Below are 15,010 nucleotides of genomic sequence, written 5' to 3' on the forward strand. Positions count from 1 at the left end.
AGCAAAATGGTGTTGCGTCGTTAGTGTTGAGTTTTTATTATCTTTCTTTAGGATCAAACTAAGTTATTTATTAATAGTGAAATTATTCTACCCTAAACTAAAGATACAGTTTTAAAGTGTCATTGGATTAATATGCGGGAGACTTTGCCCCCGGACGATACTTGGGGGGGCTGCCCCCCCCCCCCCACCCCAAAAATGGTGTTGCGTCGTTAGTGTTGAGTTCTTCTTGTTTAAAAACAAACTAAGTTAGTTATTAAAAGTGAAATGAATCTAACCAAAACTAAACATGCAGATTTTGCGTGTCGTTTGATTAATATGTGGGAGGCTTTACCCTCCTTTATGGAGAGTAACATAGGCTACTTTTGGCCTTGGAAAAACATCATGTTTCTAAAGGAGATTTCCAAGTATATTCGTATTGTACACGATTTTAGAATTCCACGCGAGCGAAGCCGCGGGCAAAAGCTAGTTGATTTATAAATCGTGGAAGAACGCCACTAAAACTGCTACTAAACTATCTTCATGTAAAAACTACTGGCGGCAAGTTAAAACGCATTCATAATTCATAGTAAAACTGCATAAGTGCGAAAAATCTGAAGCTATGAACAACAAAGCCAAAGGTTTAAATTCAAAGGACTTCATGACCGGTTTTTCTAATGAGGTGGGCAAATCCGTCTCTCCTCTGCACGTGTGGAACATGTGTAACATTAAATATTCGATCGACTATGAGCATTACGTTACAATACTACCTCCCTGACTGACGAGCATTCACGTGTAATGTAACATTCGACTTTGAGCATTCCATAGCTAGTTGATGTTACAAGTTGTATCAAGATATATACACACTGTATCATTACAAGTTGCGCATTGTGATGCTCGACTCTGTAACGTTACATTACAAGCGAATGCTCTCGGAGAGGGAGCACCTTTAGCCCAATATCGACGAACGTGGAGCATAGAATTTATCGCATGCTTAATCTTTATCTTTATGAAATAAGGGGGCAAACGAGCAAACGGGTCACCTGATGGAAAGTAACTTCCGTCGCCCATGGACACTCGCAGCATCAGAAGAGCTGCAGGTGCGTTGCCGGCCTTTTAAGAGGGAATAGGCCTATAGGGTAATAGGGTAGGGAAGGGAATAGGGTAGGGGATTGGGCCTCCGGTAAACTCACTCACTCGGCGAAACACAGCGCAAGCGCTGTTTCACGCCGGTTTTCTGTGAATACGTGGTATTTCTCCGGTCGAGCCGGCCCATTCGTGCCGAAGCATGGCTCTCCCACGTCTTGCGCAATAATGGTACTTGTACCATCGAAGCAATTGATTAATAGGCAGTTCTGTCAACTGTTTTCGTCATTTGGTCGGATTATGTCAATTTAATGTTAGGGCCTTTCCACACGACGTACTTTTTGACGACGTGCGTTTCTGATGCGCTCGTCTTCTGCGCGTTTTTATCGCGATTTGGCAGAAATAAAGTTTAAAACGTGTCGGCTTCCGTTTGCTGAGCGTTCAACTTGCGTTTGTAGCGATACAAACGAGCGTAAAAAAACGTCGTGTGGAAGGGCCCTAAGTCGTCAAATGTCGGCTGGGTTTGACATAACTCGACCAAACTAAGTAGGTCCGCCATCTGCACATGCAGTATGCATCAACTACATTTAATAGTACAATATGACCGATAAGAATTCATAGTAGGTACATTATCTTCCTTAATCTCAATACACAACAATTATCGGGGAAGTTACAGAAACTAGCAACTTAGTCTGTTGTAACGGTAAACGTAAATAAAACAACACAGATTTCTAATTGCATTACTTCACTAATATTACAGGCAACATTTCCGTTGATGCTTGGAGTCGTTCTGTAAAGAGTGTCTACCAGGCGTTTTGATATTGAGGGTTACTGCTCCAACCTGAAGACCTGGAGCCGGCGCATCCGGATCTGGCAGCACTTCCAGAGGATCCCCAGGAGGCAGATCTGCCAGGATCACCTCCGGAACGGAATCCGCCCCAGGCCGAGTCGTCCCATCCAGAGGCTGAGCCAGACTGCCATCCGGATCCTGAAGGAGGTACCTTATTATTATTATCTTTATAATTCATTCTAAAAGTCAGGTCACACTGAGATGCGATGCGAGGCGGAATTATTTTTGAATATTTCTATACTGCAAATCAGTCAAATATAATTTAAATTTTTACTTCTAAAATATGGGTGGTGGCCGCATTCCCCACTGTTAAAAAAAAAGGTCGTGGTCGCTTTATTTACCGTTAAAACTATCAGGCGAAAAGTATGCCCATTTACTAGGTCGATAAAAACGCAACAACAAGCTTGTCAATATAATAAGCAAAATACTTTTTTTCGGACGAGTAAAAAATTAAACTTACGTCAGGATACGTCTTGTCCTTTGTTATAGTCTAAGAGTGAATGTTCGGCAGACTTACCGTTAAGTAGCAAACTATATTATTAAAGCAGTATTCTGCCGTTGATGTAATGGGCATTCACTATAATTCCCAATGAAGCTTCGTGCTCGACTAGGCCCGCGTAAATAAAGGATTTCACGGGAATCGTACATTTTCCCGCTCGGCGAAGGAGAGAAAGAAAAAAAACCCTCTCCTTCTACTGCGCTGCGAAAATGTAACCCGGCTGTTTGTTTTTAGGGTTCCGTACCCCAAGGGTAAAAACGGGACCCTATTACTAAGACTTCGATGTTTATCAGCTGTTCGTCTGTATGTCCGTCTGTCTCCAGGCAGTAAGTATCTCAAGAATTGTGTTCTTATATCTATTGCCGCTATATCAATAAATAATAAATCAAAATAAATTATACATACAAAAAACACAATTTTTGCCTATTTTTGCTTTATATTGGTACGGAACCCTTCGTACGCGAGTCCAACTTGCACTTGGCCGATTTTTACTTCTGTCGGCTTTCCCTGGGTTTTGGTAATAATTTCAGGATGTGCTGTGTGAGGAACGAACCTGGCTAAGCAAAAGAAGAATAATTTAATGTTACCTTGCGAATCATAGTCGAGTCGACCAGCTCTACATTCAAAGACAGCGATGACAAGAAGCAATACCACAGATTTTACCTGAAATAAACAAAGTTTACAATTCATAGTTGTTTTACCCAGGAGTTTCTTAATTTACTCGTAAGCGCAAGTTAAAATGAAAAACTTAAAAGATACAACTCATGTTATCCTAGGAATACTCCACATTAACTTGACCATAAGTAAAACCATGTTGCTGTTATACCTAATCCCACCGCAAAACTTACCTAGGAAACCAGAGTACATTGTACAAGCATATTTTTAATGATTTCAACACAATAACAATACCTATGTCTAAGTATAAACTTAGTTAATATGGTGAACAATACAGTTTGAAGGCATGTTGAAGAAAGGGCAGAAGTCACACCTATCAGTCATACTTAGTAGGGGAGCCCAGAGTGCTATATGTGGTAGAGAGCGTCATGGAGACCTAGTAGGTTTTTTACATTAGGTAAAACTGATAAAAAATAATAAGAGCGTTTTTATCTTAGCGGTGAGTTCAGACACTGCAGCCATTTTAAAGTTATGAAGAAGAAATTATTTTCATAAAATTGCTTATTTTGGTAAATCACCACAAGATTTTAGACAACCAGGACTAAATCATTTAGTTTGGTGCAACATAAAATATATGCGAAGGCTAGGTCGGAAAATATGAAGCTTTATTTTTTATATTTTAAAAATATGCCCCTACAGGTTCACCTAACCTTTAAATCGTCAGTGCTTTATATGGAACTTTCTGTGGGGTTTACTAAACATCCCCTATCTTAATCTGACGGATCCGATGACATTTGATAATTCGAAAATAACTTTATTTAACCTACAATGTGAGAAATCTGATTTCTATACCATGATAACTAGATACGTGTCGGAAGCATGTACATTGTATAAGCTTAATCTAACACGCTCGGTATGTTGCGAAATTCCTTCTTGGGCTCCCCTACTATCAATGTGATACCGTCACGTAACACCGTGCGTAACACCTATTGTGACGCACTAGACCTAGCCTAATAAGGTTAAAAAAGGGTATCTAGAAAGACTAGGCACTTAGTAGGTACTAATACCGTAGGTCTATACGGGTATAACAAAGTAAGATAATACTTTAGGGAGTGTATCCATTGAATGCAGTAAATTTTTAAAATAACAGCGATGAGAGAGTTATCTTTTTTTTAGCATGTTTCTATAAGAAATGCCTAAAATGCCTGCATTCAGGTGTATACAAAATAACAAAAAAAATCTTTCAGTGCTGCTATTTTTGCAGTTAACTCTATGTGAGGGAGACATACACACCATATAGCGTCATGACTCATAAGTCATGACTCATGTGATGTCGATTATAATCTATTTCACTGGATTCTGACTTACGAGGAAGACATCGAGTGATCTCGTTGCTTGTATGATGCGAACACACTTGGACACTATAAAAATAACCCAAGTTGCTTAGTAACTATTCGTAAAACTTTTATTAAAAATGCGGCCCGTCCCGCTGCGCCTCGACAATGTGCACGAAGCTTAAGGTGTTAGGTCGACTTTCGAGAAAAAAAGGTCTAAGATTCCAGACAAACTTTATTGTGTATTGTTGTTTATTGTATAAAGTATCATACATAACGCTCAAATAAGACCCTAAAATCTTGAAAAGTGTAGGTGGGCACTATACTTGAATACTAAGAGGTACAATTTACAATGAGGAAAAAACTTGTACTAGTATCAATTTATTCAAAAGTAAAGTTATATTTCTTTGATAAATTGGATTAAGTACAATGAAATTCGTTTCAGCATCGAAAATAGATACTTGGTTTAAGTGTATTTCTTAATACAATAAAAAGCTGTTTACACCCTGCAATAAAATCCATACTAATCTTAGTATTATTATTATTAAGTATAAAAGATCTTTCACCAGCGCGAAACCGTATTTAATAAAATTTTGTTTAGAGGTATGTAGAGTCGACGGAAAGGCAAAGTACGAAAGGCATCAGCAACAAATAGTCGACGGAAAGGCAAAGTACGAAAGGCATCAGCAACAAATAGTCGACGGAAAGGCAAAGTACAGCTGAAAGGCATCAGCAACAAATAGTCGACGGAAAGGCAAAGTACAGCTGAAAGGCATCAGCAACAAATAGTCGACGGAAAGGCAAAGTACAGCTGAAAGGCATCAGCAACAAATAGTCGACGGAAAGGCAAAGTACAGCTGAAAGGCATCAGCAACAAATACACAGTTACCATGTGACAAACGAACGGGCAGGAACTATTTTTTTTTATGGCCCCTATATGGGACCTCTTGTTCCCCCTTCAAGGAGATGGGACAATTGTTTACTCTTTATTAATTTCTACATGTTACATTTGTTTTATTTTTATTTAAGTACATACAATTTCTACTTAACATTTCATTTTACTTTTATACTAACAGTCACATTTTTTCAATTCTATTTCCTCCTCTTAAAGAATCTTTTCTTTAAATTTCTTAAATGTTAATAGTTTCGGAGTTTTTAACAAAAATCCTAATACCTTTTTTTTGCAACCTAATTTGCTTATAACTTTTGCAATTTTTTGTGTGCTAATACACGCTTCCGATATATTTTTCTAGACGTCTTCCCGAATCTAATGAGCTATCGCACGTATTTTTAGGACCCTTATCTCTATATTTCGCCATTCTCAACTTATCGCTTAGACTATATTTGTTTACATTCACTGTTTTTTTATTTTTAATATACATGAGGCACACTAAAGGTTTTGCACTTCTCTCGGAACTATTTGAGTTTTGACTTTTGAATGTTATATTTTTTTAAACCTTGCAACCTTCCTAGCAGCTTAAAAAAAATTAGCCGGAAATCATTTGTCAATTGTTTTTTATCACGCATCAAAGTTCTACTCTGGTTCTACGTACGCAACGAAATTGGAATTAGGTCGAAAAGATTTTAGAGCGATGATTTTTATGATTTTAAAAGTTCTCTCTCTCCGCAAGACCGTGCTGCTCGTCTTCAAAATGCTTTTGGGAAGAAAGTACCTTGTTTGAGCACCGTGAGGAGATGGTATACTGAATTTGAGAGAGGTCGAGTTTCTTTACATGACGAATTTCGTGAAGGGCGGCCTTCAACTGCCGTCAACGAAATTAATGTGGTTACTGTTAAGCGGCTATTTAAAGAAAACCCGCGGATTACCTATGAGACAATTTGAGGACTATTGGGGATTGGTATGAGCCAAATTAAAAAAAAAATACACGAAGAATTGTGAGTTCGGAGACTTTGTTGTCGTTGGACCCCTCATGAACTGACAGCGGAGCAGAAGCGGGCTCGCGTGGAATGGTGCTCACAGATGCTACTGAAGCACGCCCACGGACATTCTAATGCTGTATAAGACATTGTCACAGGAGAGGAAACGTGGATTTGTTGTTTTGAACCCGAAAAAGAACAGAAATCTTGTGCGTGGGTGTTTGAAAATGAGAACAAGCCAACAAAAGTGAGGCAGGCGAGAAACGTTAGTAAGAAAATGATCGCGTTTTTTTTCTGACCTACGGATCCCATCTGTACAATTCCACTTGGAGATCAAAAGATTGTTAATGCTGAGTGGTATACTGCCATTTGTTTACCCAGGATATTAGAAAAGATTCGCGAAAGACGACCAAAAAGCCGCATTCACCTACATCACGACAACGCCTCTTCACACACGGCCAACAAAACAAAGTCATTTTTAGGTTCCGAAAAATCACAACTCGTCACCCATCCTGCACATAGCCCCGACCTAGCACCCTGTGATTTCTGTACTTTTTCCAAAATTAAAGATTTAATGAGAGGTTCAATCAGCACGTAGAAAACATGCCTTCAGATCTGTGGTCCTCCTGTTTTAAAAAATGGTTCGATCGCATAAAAAATGTTTAGAATGTAAAGGAGAGTATTTTGAAAAGCAATAAACATAATGTTTTGGTTATAACACGTCGTTTTTTTAAGTTACGCAAAACTTTACATACTATACACTCAGCCCGGAATATCCGGCGGAAGTGGTTGCTGCCATTATTATCCTACTAATATTATAAAGGCGAAAGTTTGTTTGGATGTATGGATGTATGGATGTGTGGATGTATGGATGTTTGTTACTCTTTCACGCAGAAACTACTGAACGGATTTTAATGAAACTTTACAATAATATAGCTTACACATCAGAATAACACATAGGCTACAATTTTAACCGACTTTCAAAATGGGGGAGGTGTTATGTTCGTTTTCTTATGTTCAACGATTACTCCGCCATTTGTTAACCGATTTTCAAAAATTTTATTTTGGTATATAGGGTATCATTCTAATTTGGTATTATATTAACAAAAGTGGTAATCTGATGAAGGATCCATAAGTAATCGAGGAAACTCCTCAAAATTTATTGGGAAACATGTGGTGACTTCGGTTTCGTGAGAAGTATTCTAAGCATATGCTACTAACAAGTAAGATTTTGCACCGAGGTATACTTGGTATACCGTGGTTCGGAAGGTGCTGAGAGAACTCCTGATTCTTTATAGATTCAAGTTTGGGAGTTTCGGCGTTGTTTTAAGAACGGAAAGCATATGCTACTATGCAAATTACATTTATCATCATCATCATCATCACTACCATATTATACCATACATCGTCCCATGGTTATGACTTATAAGCCTATAATGACCCTGTTATTGGTACTTTTCATAGTCTTTTAGATCGAGACTCGAGTTTGTCAAGCGATAATTAAAAAAAATCTATACCTTCCTAATATTATAAACCTGAAGAATATGTTTGCTTGAACGCGTTAATCTCAGGAACTACAGGTCCGATTTAAAACTTATTTCAGTGTTAGATAGCTCATTTATTGAGTAAGACTATAGGCTAAGACTAATACGAATAATACGAAACGAAGAAACTCAAGAAATTGTGGGAAAAACGGAGGAAATAATATTAGAAATTACAAACTACTGGAGCAATTTTTATGGCAATATTTGGCACAGATATAGAGGAGACCAAGTGAAGGGAGTAGGGACATAAGAGCTATTTTTTATCGGAAAATGTACGGTTTCCGGAAAATTCCTTATTTACGCGGGCTAAGCCGCTCGGGACATCTAGTATATTATATTATATAGGTATTTTTTATTGCCCATAGGTGCAAAGAGTGTTTTTTTTTTGTTTTTTTTTGCATAACACATTTACAAAGAATTCATTAATTTCATATTGTCGCATTTAATTACATAATTACATACTAACAATAGCATCACCCTACTATTTTGTACCCTGCCACCGAAGACCTACTTGTCTTCGGGGTCATATGCGACTGTTGCACGGGCTTTTGTCGAACCGGACACTCCGTGCTGAATGCGTGATGGTCTAATTGCTTCTGGTTTTCTTTTTTGCAATTCGTACAGCACGGTTTTTACCCTCATTCCGATCATCACAGTCAGACTGGCGATGTGCTCCGGAGCAGTGGGCGAATTTCTCTTCGGCAGCGCTACAGAATCGCCGCCCATGTCCGTACCCTAAGCAGCGCGAGCACTGGATTAGGGGGGACTGGTCGGCGACTCTGACGCGCTGGATATCTATATAAAGATATCCTGTCTCGGTGAAACGCACCCACAGCCCCGGTAACACATTGAGTACCACGTGCTGAGTGTGGTCATCCTTCCGTTTTTTCTTATACTTCACACTCATTTTGTCCTCTGTCCCTCCCAGGATGTCCTTTACGAGGTGCTCATTTTGCCTCCTGATGGCTTCTAAAATATCGTCATCTGCAGTGTAGCTTTTCAGCACCCCGTACAGCACACCCTGGGGATCCTTATTTTCTATTATCTGTGTATCTAATTCCACCCCCGCTTTTTCTATGTTGTCTCTGACTATTTCTCTATCTTTCTTATCCCTGAACCCTATGATCACTTTTCTACCTTTTCCCCTCCTAATTCGGTCTACCTGTAACCTTCTCTCTTTGCTTTCACGATCCTTCCTACAGTCTCTACTATTTCAATCGTGGGCAAAGAATACAATTGCATGAAAGAGGTAAAAGAGGAGATAAGTGAGTTTAGGGAGGAGTATAAGAGTGAGTTGATAGAAATTAGGAACTATCTAGTAGACGCCGCCTGTCTTAACGTGGATACTCGTAGTACCTATCCACGTTAAGATAGAGGATGAAAACGCAAAGGTGATAGATAGGGTAACGGATCACATAGATAAACAGATAGGGACCTTGACTGATACGGCTGGGGAGGGGGGGTCGCAGTACGGAATGAACCGGAGTCAGGGACACCTCCAACTTACGCGAGTGTCACCCGGGGAGGAGGAAAATCCCAATTACCATCCAGGGAACCTAAGTACAGGACCCTCCACTCCTTAGTCGTATCAGACAGGGAAAACTTCATGCAGCAACTAGTTTAAAATAATTTACTTACATACAACATGTTGATGGATCTCCGAACGAAACTTAACTTAGCCAAAGACGGCTTACTATTTATACTAGCTCTATTTAGTTTTTTGCCGATTCTCATATTATCATACTACCAAGAACGTAACAGCTTCACGTTTTAGCCATTTGAGAAACCACGATCCGAATCCTGGTCCTTGTTTTATTGACAAAGACAAAAAAACTATTATGAACTTTAACCAAAGATTTGACATTTTGCATTGTAGTTAAAGTTAAAATTATAGTTAAAGTTAGTTGGTGCAACCCAACCCAATTACCTACTATGAAAAATACAACTACATATTTAATAAATAAATAAATAAACACAAATATAAGTAAAAAATTATATCTAAATCCATTGAGATAAATGTAACGTAGTACTTACATCTCCGTGTCTAAATCGGAGGCTGGGGGCAAAGTACCAACTATGCTGGCAGCATTACCTCGCTGTATGGCTAAACTAATTAATAAATACTTACCAAACTAATACTTTGGCCGCGGTAAGCGCCAGCCCTGGGGTCATTTCACTATCTAGTTATTTTTAAATCATTAGATATTAGTTATTTATTTGAATGTAAAGTTAAAAACAATACGTAATTAACTAATTACTCACAATAATTCTGATAGCATGATAAAAATAATTATCACGTGTAGTACAGCACGCAGAGATACACGTGTATAAATGCTGTTTTTCATTAATAATAAATGAAAATTAAATTAAATAATATTTCCTAAAAAAACAAAACATGTGGCGGCATATATTTTCTCTGCGTGTTCGATATTCAAATAGAGTTGGTTGAAACATGGTCAATGAATTTTATATTTCAGTTCAGCCATTTGTAGGCCATCAGCCCCTCTGATCTCTACAAACCTTTTTCATCCAATTTCATCCTGAGTCATGAGTCGCTAAGCAACTTCAATAGTTTTACTGGATGACGCCCGCAACTCCGTTGCGCCAAAATTAGTTTATCGCGCGGGAACCGTACATTTCTCCGGGATAAAATATCCTACGTGCTGTCCTGGGACCCAAAGTACCTCTATAACCGGCAAAATTAGTTCATTAGTGGGCGTGAAGAGGTAAGTAACAGACAGACAGACGGACAGACATACACACTTTCGCATTAATAATATTAAGTATGGATACCTTGATACATGGTCCAAGAACAAAATAATATCACAGACAATGATGAAAAACTCAAAGCAGATATGTTGCTACCGGGTGCGTTGACCGTTGTGAAGATTCAAATACGGCCCAATTGGGCCGTCTGTTGTTTAGTCTGCATTGAGCTCAGTCACGAACGTGCCGCGTCTTGTCAAATTGAAAATGACGTCTTGCGTGTATCGAAAATGTACCAATTATGACTCGAAAGTAAACAAAACACATGGAATCTCTTACCACATGTCTTGATTGCAATAAATACCTCGATTATTTACATTTTCAATTATTTTTTCGAACAATCTGGAAAAAATCGAATTTTCGTCATAGCTCAGGCGAAGAAAGAGACAGCGATACGATTAGACGTTTAAAAATAGAACTGTCTCTTTAATGTAAATGGTTTTTCGTATCTTTTGTTTCACTTATCTGTCAAATTTGTCAATGTTTGCAATTTTGAATTTGAAAATTGTTCGGAAGAGATTTAAGCCGGAAAATAGTAGGTATGGATGTAACATATCTGTATAAGTAGAATATCATTGATCACAGATAATATGCTCAGCATTTTGAAGATCAGCGGCTTTTCCTGAACTCCTCAAACAGCAAAAAAATTGGTTACTATTCTTTGGTATTCAATATTAAACCAGCCTAGAACTGAGATACTTGACATAGAACTTAGCCGGTATCGACTTCAAAAGAATGAAAATCGAATTTTGAAAAAGGCACTAATGAAGAATAAGAACTATTTCATACTTTTTAGATCATATTAAGAATATTGTTTTTACCTTGGGAGTCGGGTTCAATTTTTTGTTAAAAAAATAATATTTTTACTCTTTTTAGTTATCTACAGTCTACACGACCACAAGGCTTTATACGTAGATAACCACTACGAAATTAGTTGTTATCTACGCAATAATAAGTATATTACACATTATATTACTGTAAGCGAAATAGTGGTAAATTCTTGCAGTTATCTAAGTGATGCTGAAATTTCCAAGCTTTTATGTGTAAAGGTTCAGGAGTTCTGTTCAGTGCCTTTGGATCCAAAGACACCTTTTTTTTTTTTTTTTATGAAATAAGGGGGCAAACGAGCAAACGGGTCACCTGATGGAAAGCAACTTCCGTCGCCCATGGACACTCGCAGCATCAGAAGAGCTGCAGGTGCGTTGCCGGCCTTTGAAGAGGGAATAGGGTAATAGGGGAGGGTAGGGATGGGAAGGGAAGGGAATAGGGGAGGGTAGGAAAGGGAATAGGGTAGGGGATTGGGCCTCCGGTAAACTCACTCACTCGGCGAAACACAGCGCAAGCGCTGTTTCACGCCGGTTTTCTGTGAGAACGTGGTATTTCTCCGGTCGAGCCGGCCCATTCGTGCCGAAGCATGGCTCTCACACCTTCATATGAAATGTCACTTATTTGTACCACAAGTTCCCCACAAGAAATAATCCAAAGGCGTTAAATCACACGATCTTGGCGGCCAATTGACGACCTCAAAACTTGAGATGACCATGTTAAGACCCATTTCTACAGGGATAAACCAGCAACGACTGACGCACTGGCAGCCAATATTCGTGAAATACCTACCGGTCGATATGTTGGAGAGAGTGTGCCAAAATTAGACCTTGCGCATGGACCATCTAAAGCGGAGCCGCGGCCAACATTTGCGTGAAATATTCTTTAAACATTAAAATAATATATTGATCGTACTATCTATTCCAATACATATTTCATCTTTTAAAAAAATGTTTTTTTTTTTATACAAATCCTATACTTACCTCTTAAAAATCACCCTTTATAACCTCTTCTCTCCTATTTGGAAGTCGGTTAAAAAGAGCACTCTCTCTTCCTGTACGGCACGTTCAGACGTGCTCGTTTTCTGCACGTTTTCTGCTGTAGTGTTTGGGAAAACTCGCCAGCTGAAACCGTGCGCAGAACACGCGCACGCCTGAATGCGCCCTTCTCATAAGTCATAACCCAGTGCACCAGTGGGACGAACGACCGACACGACTGGCGAGAGATCAGGCGCAGGACCAATAATTACTTTCATGCCCATTCGTCGCATGGATCATATTACATGTCAAAAATCAGTCTGCTATGTCATATTGCTATACTTTGGCGTAGTCCTGAACAAAGTTGGAAATAACACGTTTCCGACATGGGAATCGAACCTACGACCTCCGAGTCAAGAGCCACGCTCTAAAGTCTAGAATATAGTCTTATACCCTTTGTTTTAGCTTCGTGCCACCCATCACAAAGTGTACTTTATTTAATAGAATGAAAAAAGTAAAAATATTACTTTGTAAAACCTGGATTTAACGACATTTATAAACGTGAGCAAAATGCTCTGCGTGTGAGTGCTCGTGTTATTTTTAGGGGCGCGGGTGCTGGCGGGTTAAGTAACTAAACAACTTATAGTCATACCCATCATACTTAGTTCGCCTTTACCCTGCGTCGTCACCTTTGTACTCTCGAACCCTCGATAAGCGTCACGCGTTGCTTTCACAGTGCGCACTGCGCACGCAGTCACCTGCTATATAGATGTCTCGTGACTATAAACTATAAATATAACAATAAAAATAGGACAAATAAATATAATATTATTTTTTTATAACAACGGTTGATTATAATCTGTAATTACTTTTGTTGTAGAGGTCACTCAAATAAGATAATAATAATATTCGGATTCGGGATGGGATAAAAATATCAAAAATATCAAAATTCACGTGAGTTGGCCGAAAATTGGTAAGACGGAGGGAGAGTATGTTGAAGTGTGAACAAAAACTATTTGAAATTAAGAAGAAAATATTTTACTTGAAAAAAAAAAACACTGATTTGCAACATAAAAAAACTTCAGAGGTGTCAAGGAACACCCGGATGGAACGAAGTTATTTAAAAAAACGCCATCTTGTTGACGCCCAGAAATACTATTAACGCCCTCTGCCCTTACTTCGCAGAATACTAAAAAAGTGTCAGCCGACACTTTTGTGTCGTGTCGTTACAACGTTTTCCAGCAATTTCTCTCAATCAATTCAGCAAATGAATTGACAAAACTGTCAAACTGACAAATGTCAAATCAGTACAAATATACAGAAATGAATTGCAAGCAGAGTTGCATTTTGCGATTTTAGAAAAATGAATCATATTATGATTCTTCAAAGCGACCATTTTAGCCCTGCTGTTAAACATAGGCATACTGCTTATATGTATGCAGATAACACTTACTATAGGCACTGAGCTATGGGGAGGGGGGGGGGGGGGGGGGGGTCAAAAGTGCGTCGAAACAGTTGAACTTCGCCTGCGCCTGGAATTAAAGTACGCTTAGATTCGGGCATTAAAATCTCCATTATTAGGCCTCCGGCTAGCTCACTCCTTCCCACTTCCCAGTTCATGTGGCTTTTTTGTTAAGTACTCACATACGGTTTGCCTTCGAACTGAAGTAAAAGTATATCGAGCAATACTGAATGTGTGGACGAAAGCCCGAGCCGTGATTTTTACTCTACGTGATTGCTCGATCAAGCAAAACCGTATGTGAGTACTTACACTTTGACAGGATATTAAATGGGTGAATTTCCCAAACGGCCTTTTTTTTGTCTTCGTTGAAATTACTATTAAAAAAAGGGAATATTGTTGTAAATTATTTGTTTTACTATTCAATGGGTAGCTACTAGCTATAGGATTATGGCAAAAATATAGTATGCCTAGGACTATTACAAAGGTAGAAATAAATAACTTAAAGATCTATTTTTATCAAATCGGTGCTGTCCCTCTACTTTTTTTTACAAACAAAAACGCTTACATACTAGGGTTGTTGAGGAAGTGATTATGAGGAAGAGGAGGAGGAAGAGGAATTTTCACGCGTAAATTTAGAGGATGCGGATGAGGAAGAGGATATTTTTTGAGGAAGAGGATGCGGAAGAGGAAGCGGAAAAGGAAGCGGATGAGGAAGAGGATGATAGGAAATTATAAATACTAGCGGACCCAACCCAAAAGTCTTTGTTCTGTTTGTACATAACTAGGTACATACATTACACAAAAATTAATTCAAAGGGCATTTTCCAGTGGACCAAACTATGAATCTAAACCATTCTCAAAACACACGCAATAAAGAATCATCAAAATCGGTCCAGCAATTAAGGAGGAGTTCAGTAACTAGTCTAAGAAAATTACTTTCAAAATCGACGATCAGACCGAATAATTCGTGTAGTTTTGAAAGTTGGTACAGTTGTTCCTAAAGGTGTCCAGATGAATATACTAAAAGTCCCCGAGGGTGGGACAAGAGCCGGCGGTGGGGGAGAGGGGGAAAGGTCTCTTTTTCAAGGTTTTTGCACCCTTAAAAATTGCAAAAAAATGAATGCCCCGTACCCCGCCAATCGACCGACCATAAAATTAATTTGAAAGATGTTTACGATAACATAAAAACGTAATTCAT

The 15,010-nt window shown here is 38.7% G+C and overlaps 1 protein-coding gene across 1 annotated transcript; it reads right to left on the reverse strand.

The window, feature by feature from the left end:
* Positions 1-1,796: 1,796 nt before the first annotated feature.
* On the reverse strand, positions 1,797-9,550 carry LOC121739503. Its single transcript, XM_042132002.1, has 3 exons — positions 9,421-9,550; positions 2,999-3,074; positions 1,797-2,050 (listed from the first exon to the last, which is right to left on the reverse strand). The coding sequence occupies exons 1-3, from the start codon at positions 9,514-9,516 to the stop codon at positions 1,866-1,868; spliced, it is 357 nt and encodes a 118-aa protein (XP_041987936.1). The 5' UTR covers positions 9,517-9,550; the 3' UTR covers positions 1,797-1,865.
* Between the last annotated feature and the right edge of the window lie 5,460 nt (positions 9,551-15,010).

This window comes from Aricia agestis, chromosome 2 (genome assembly GCF_905147365.1).
Source record: "Aricia agestis chromosome 2, ilAriAges1.1, whole genome shotgun sequence".
Taxonomy (NCBI): Eukaryota; Metazoa; Arthropoda; class Insecta; order Lepidoptera; family Lycaenidae; genus Aricia; species Aricia agestis.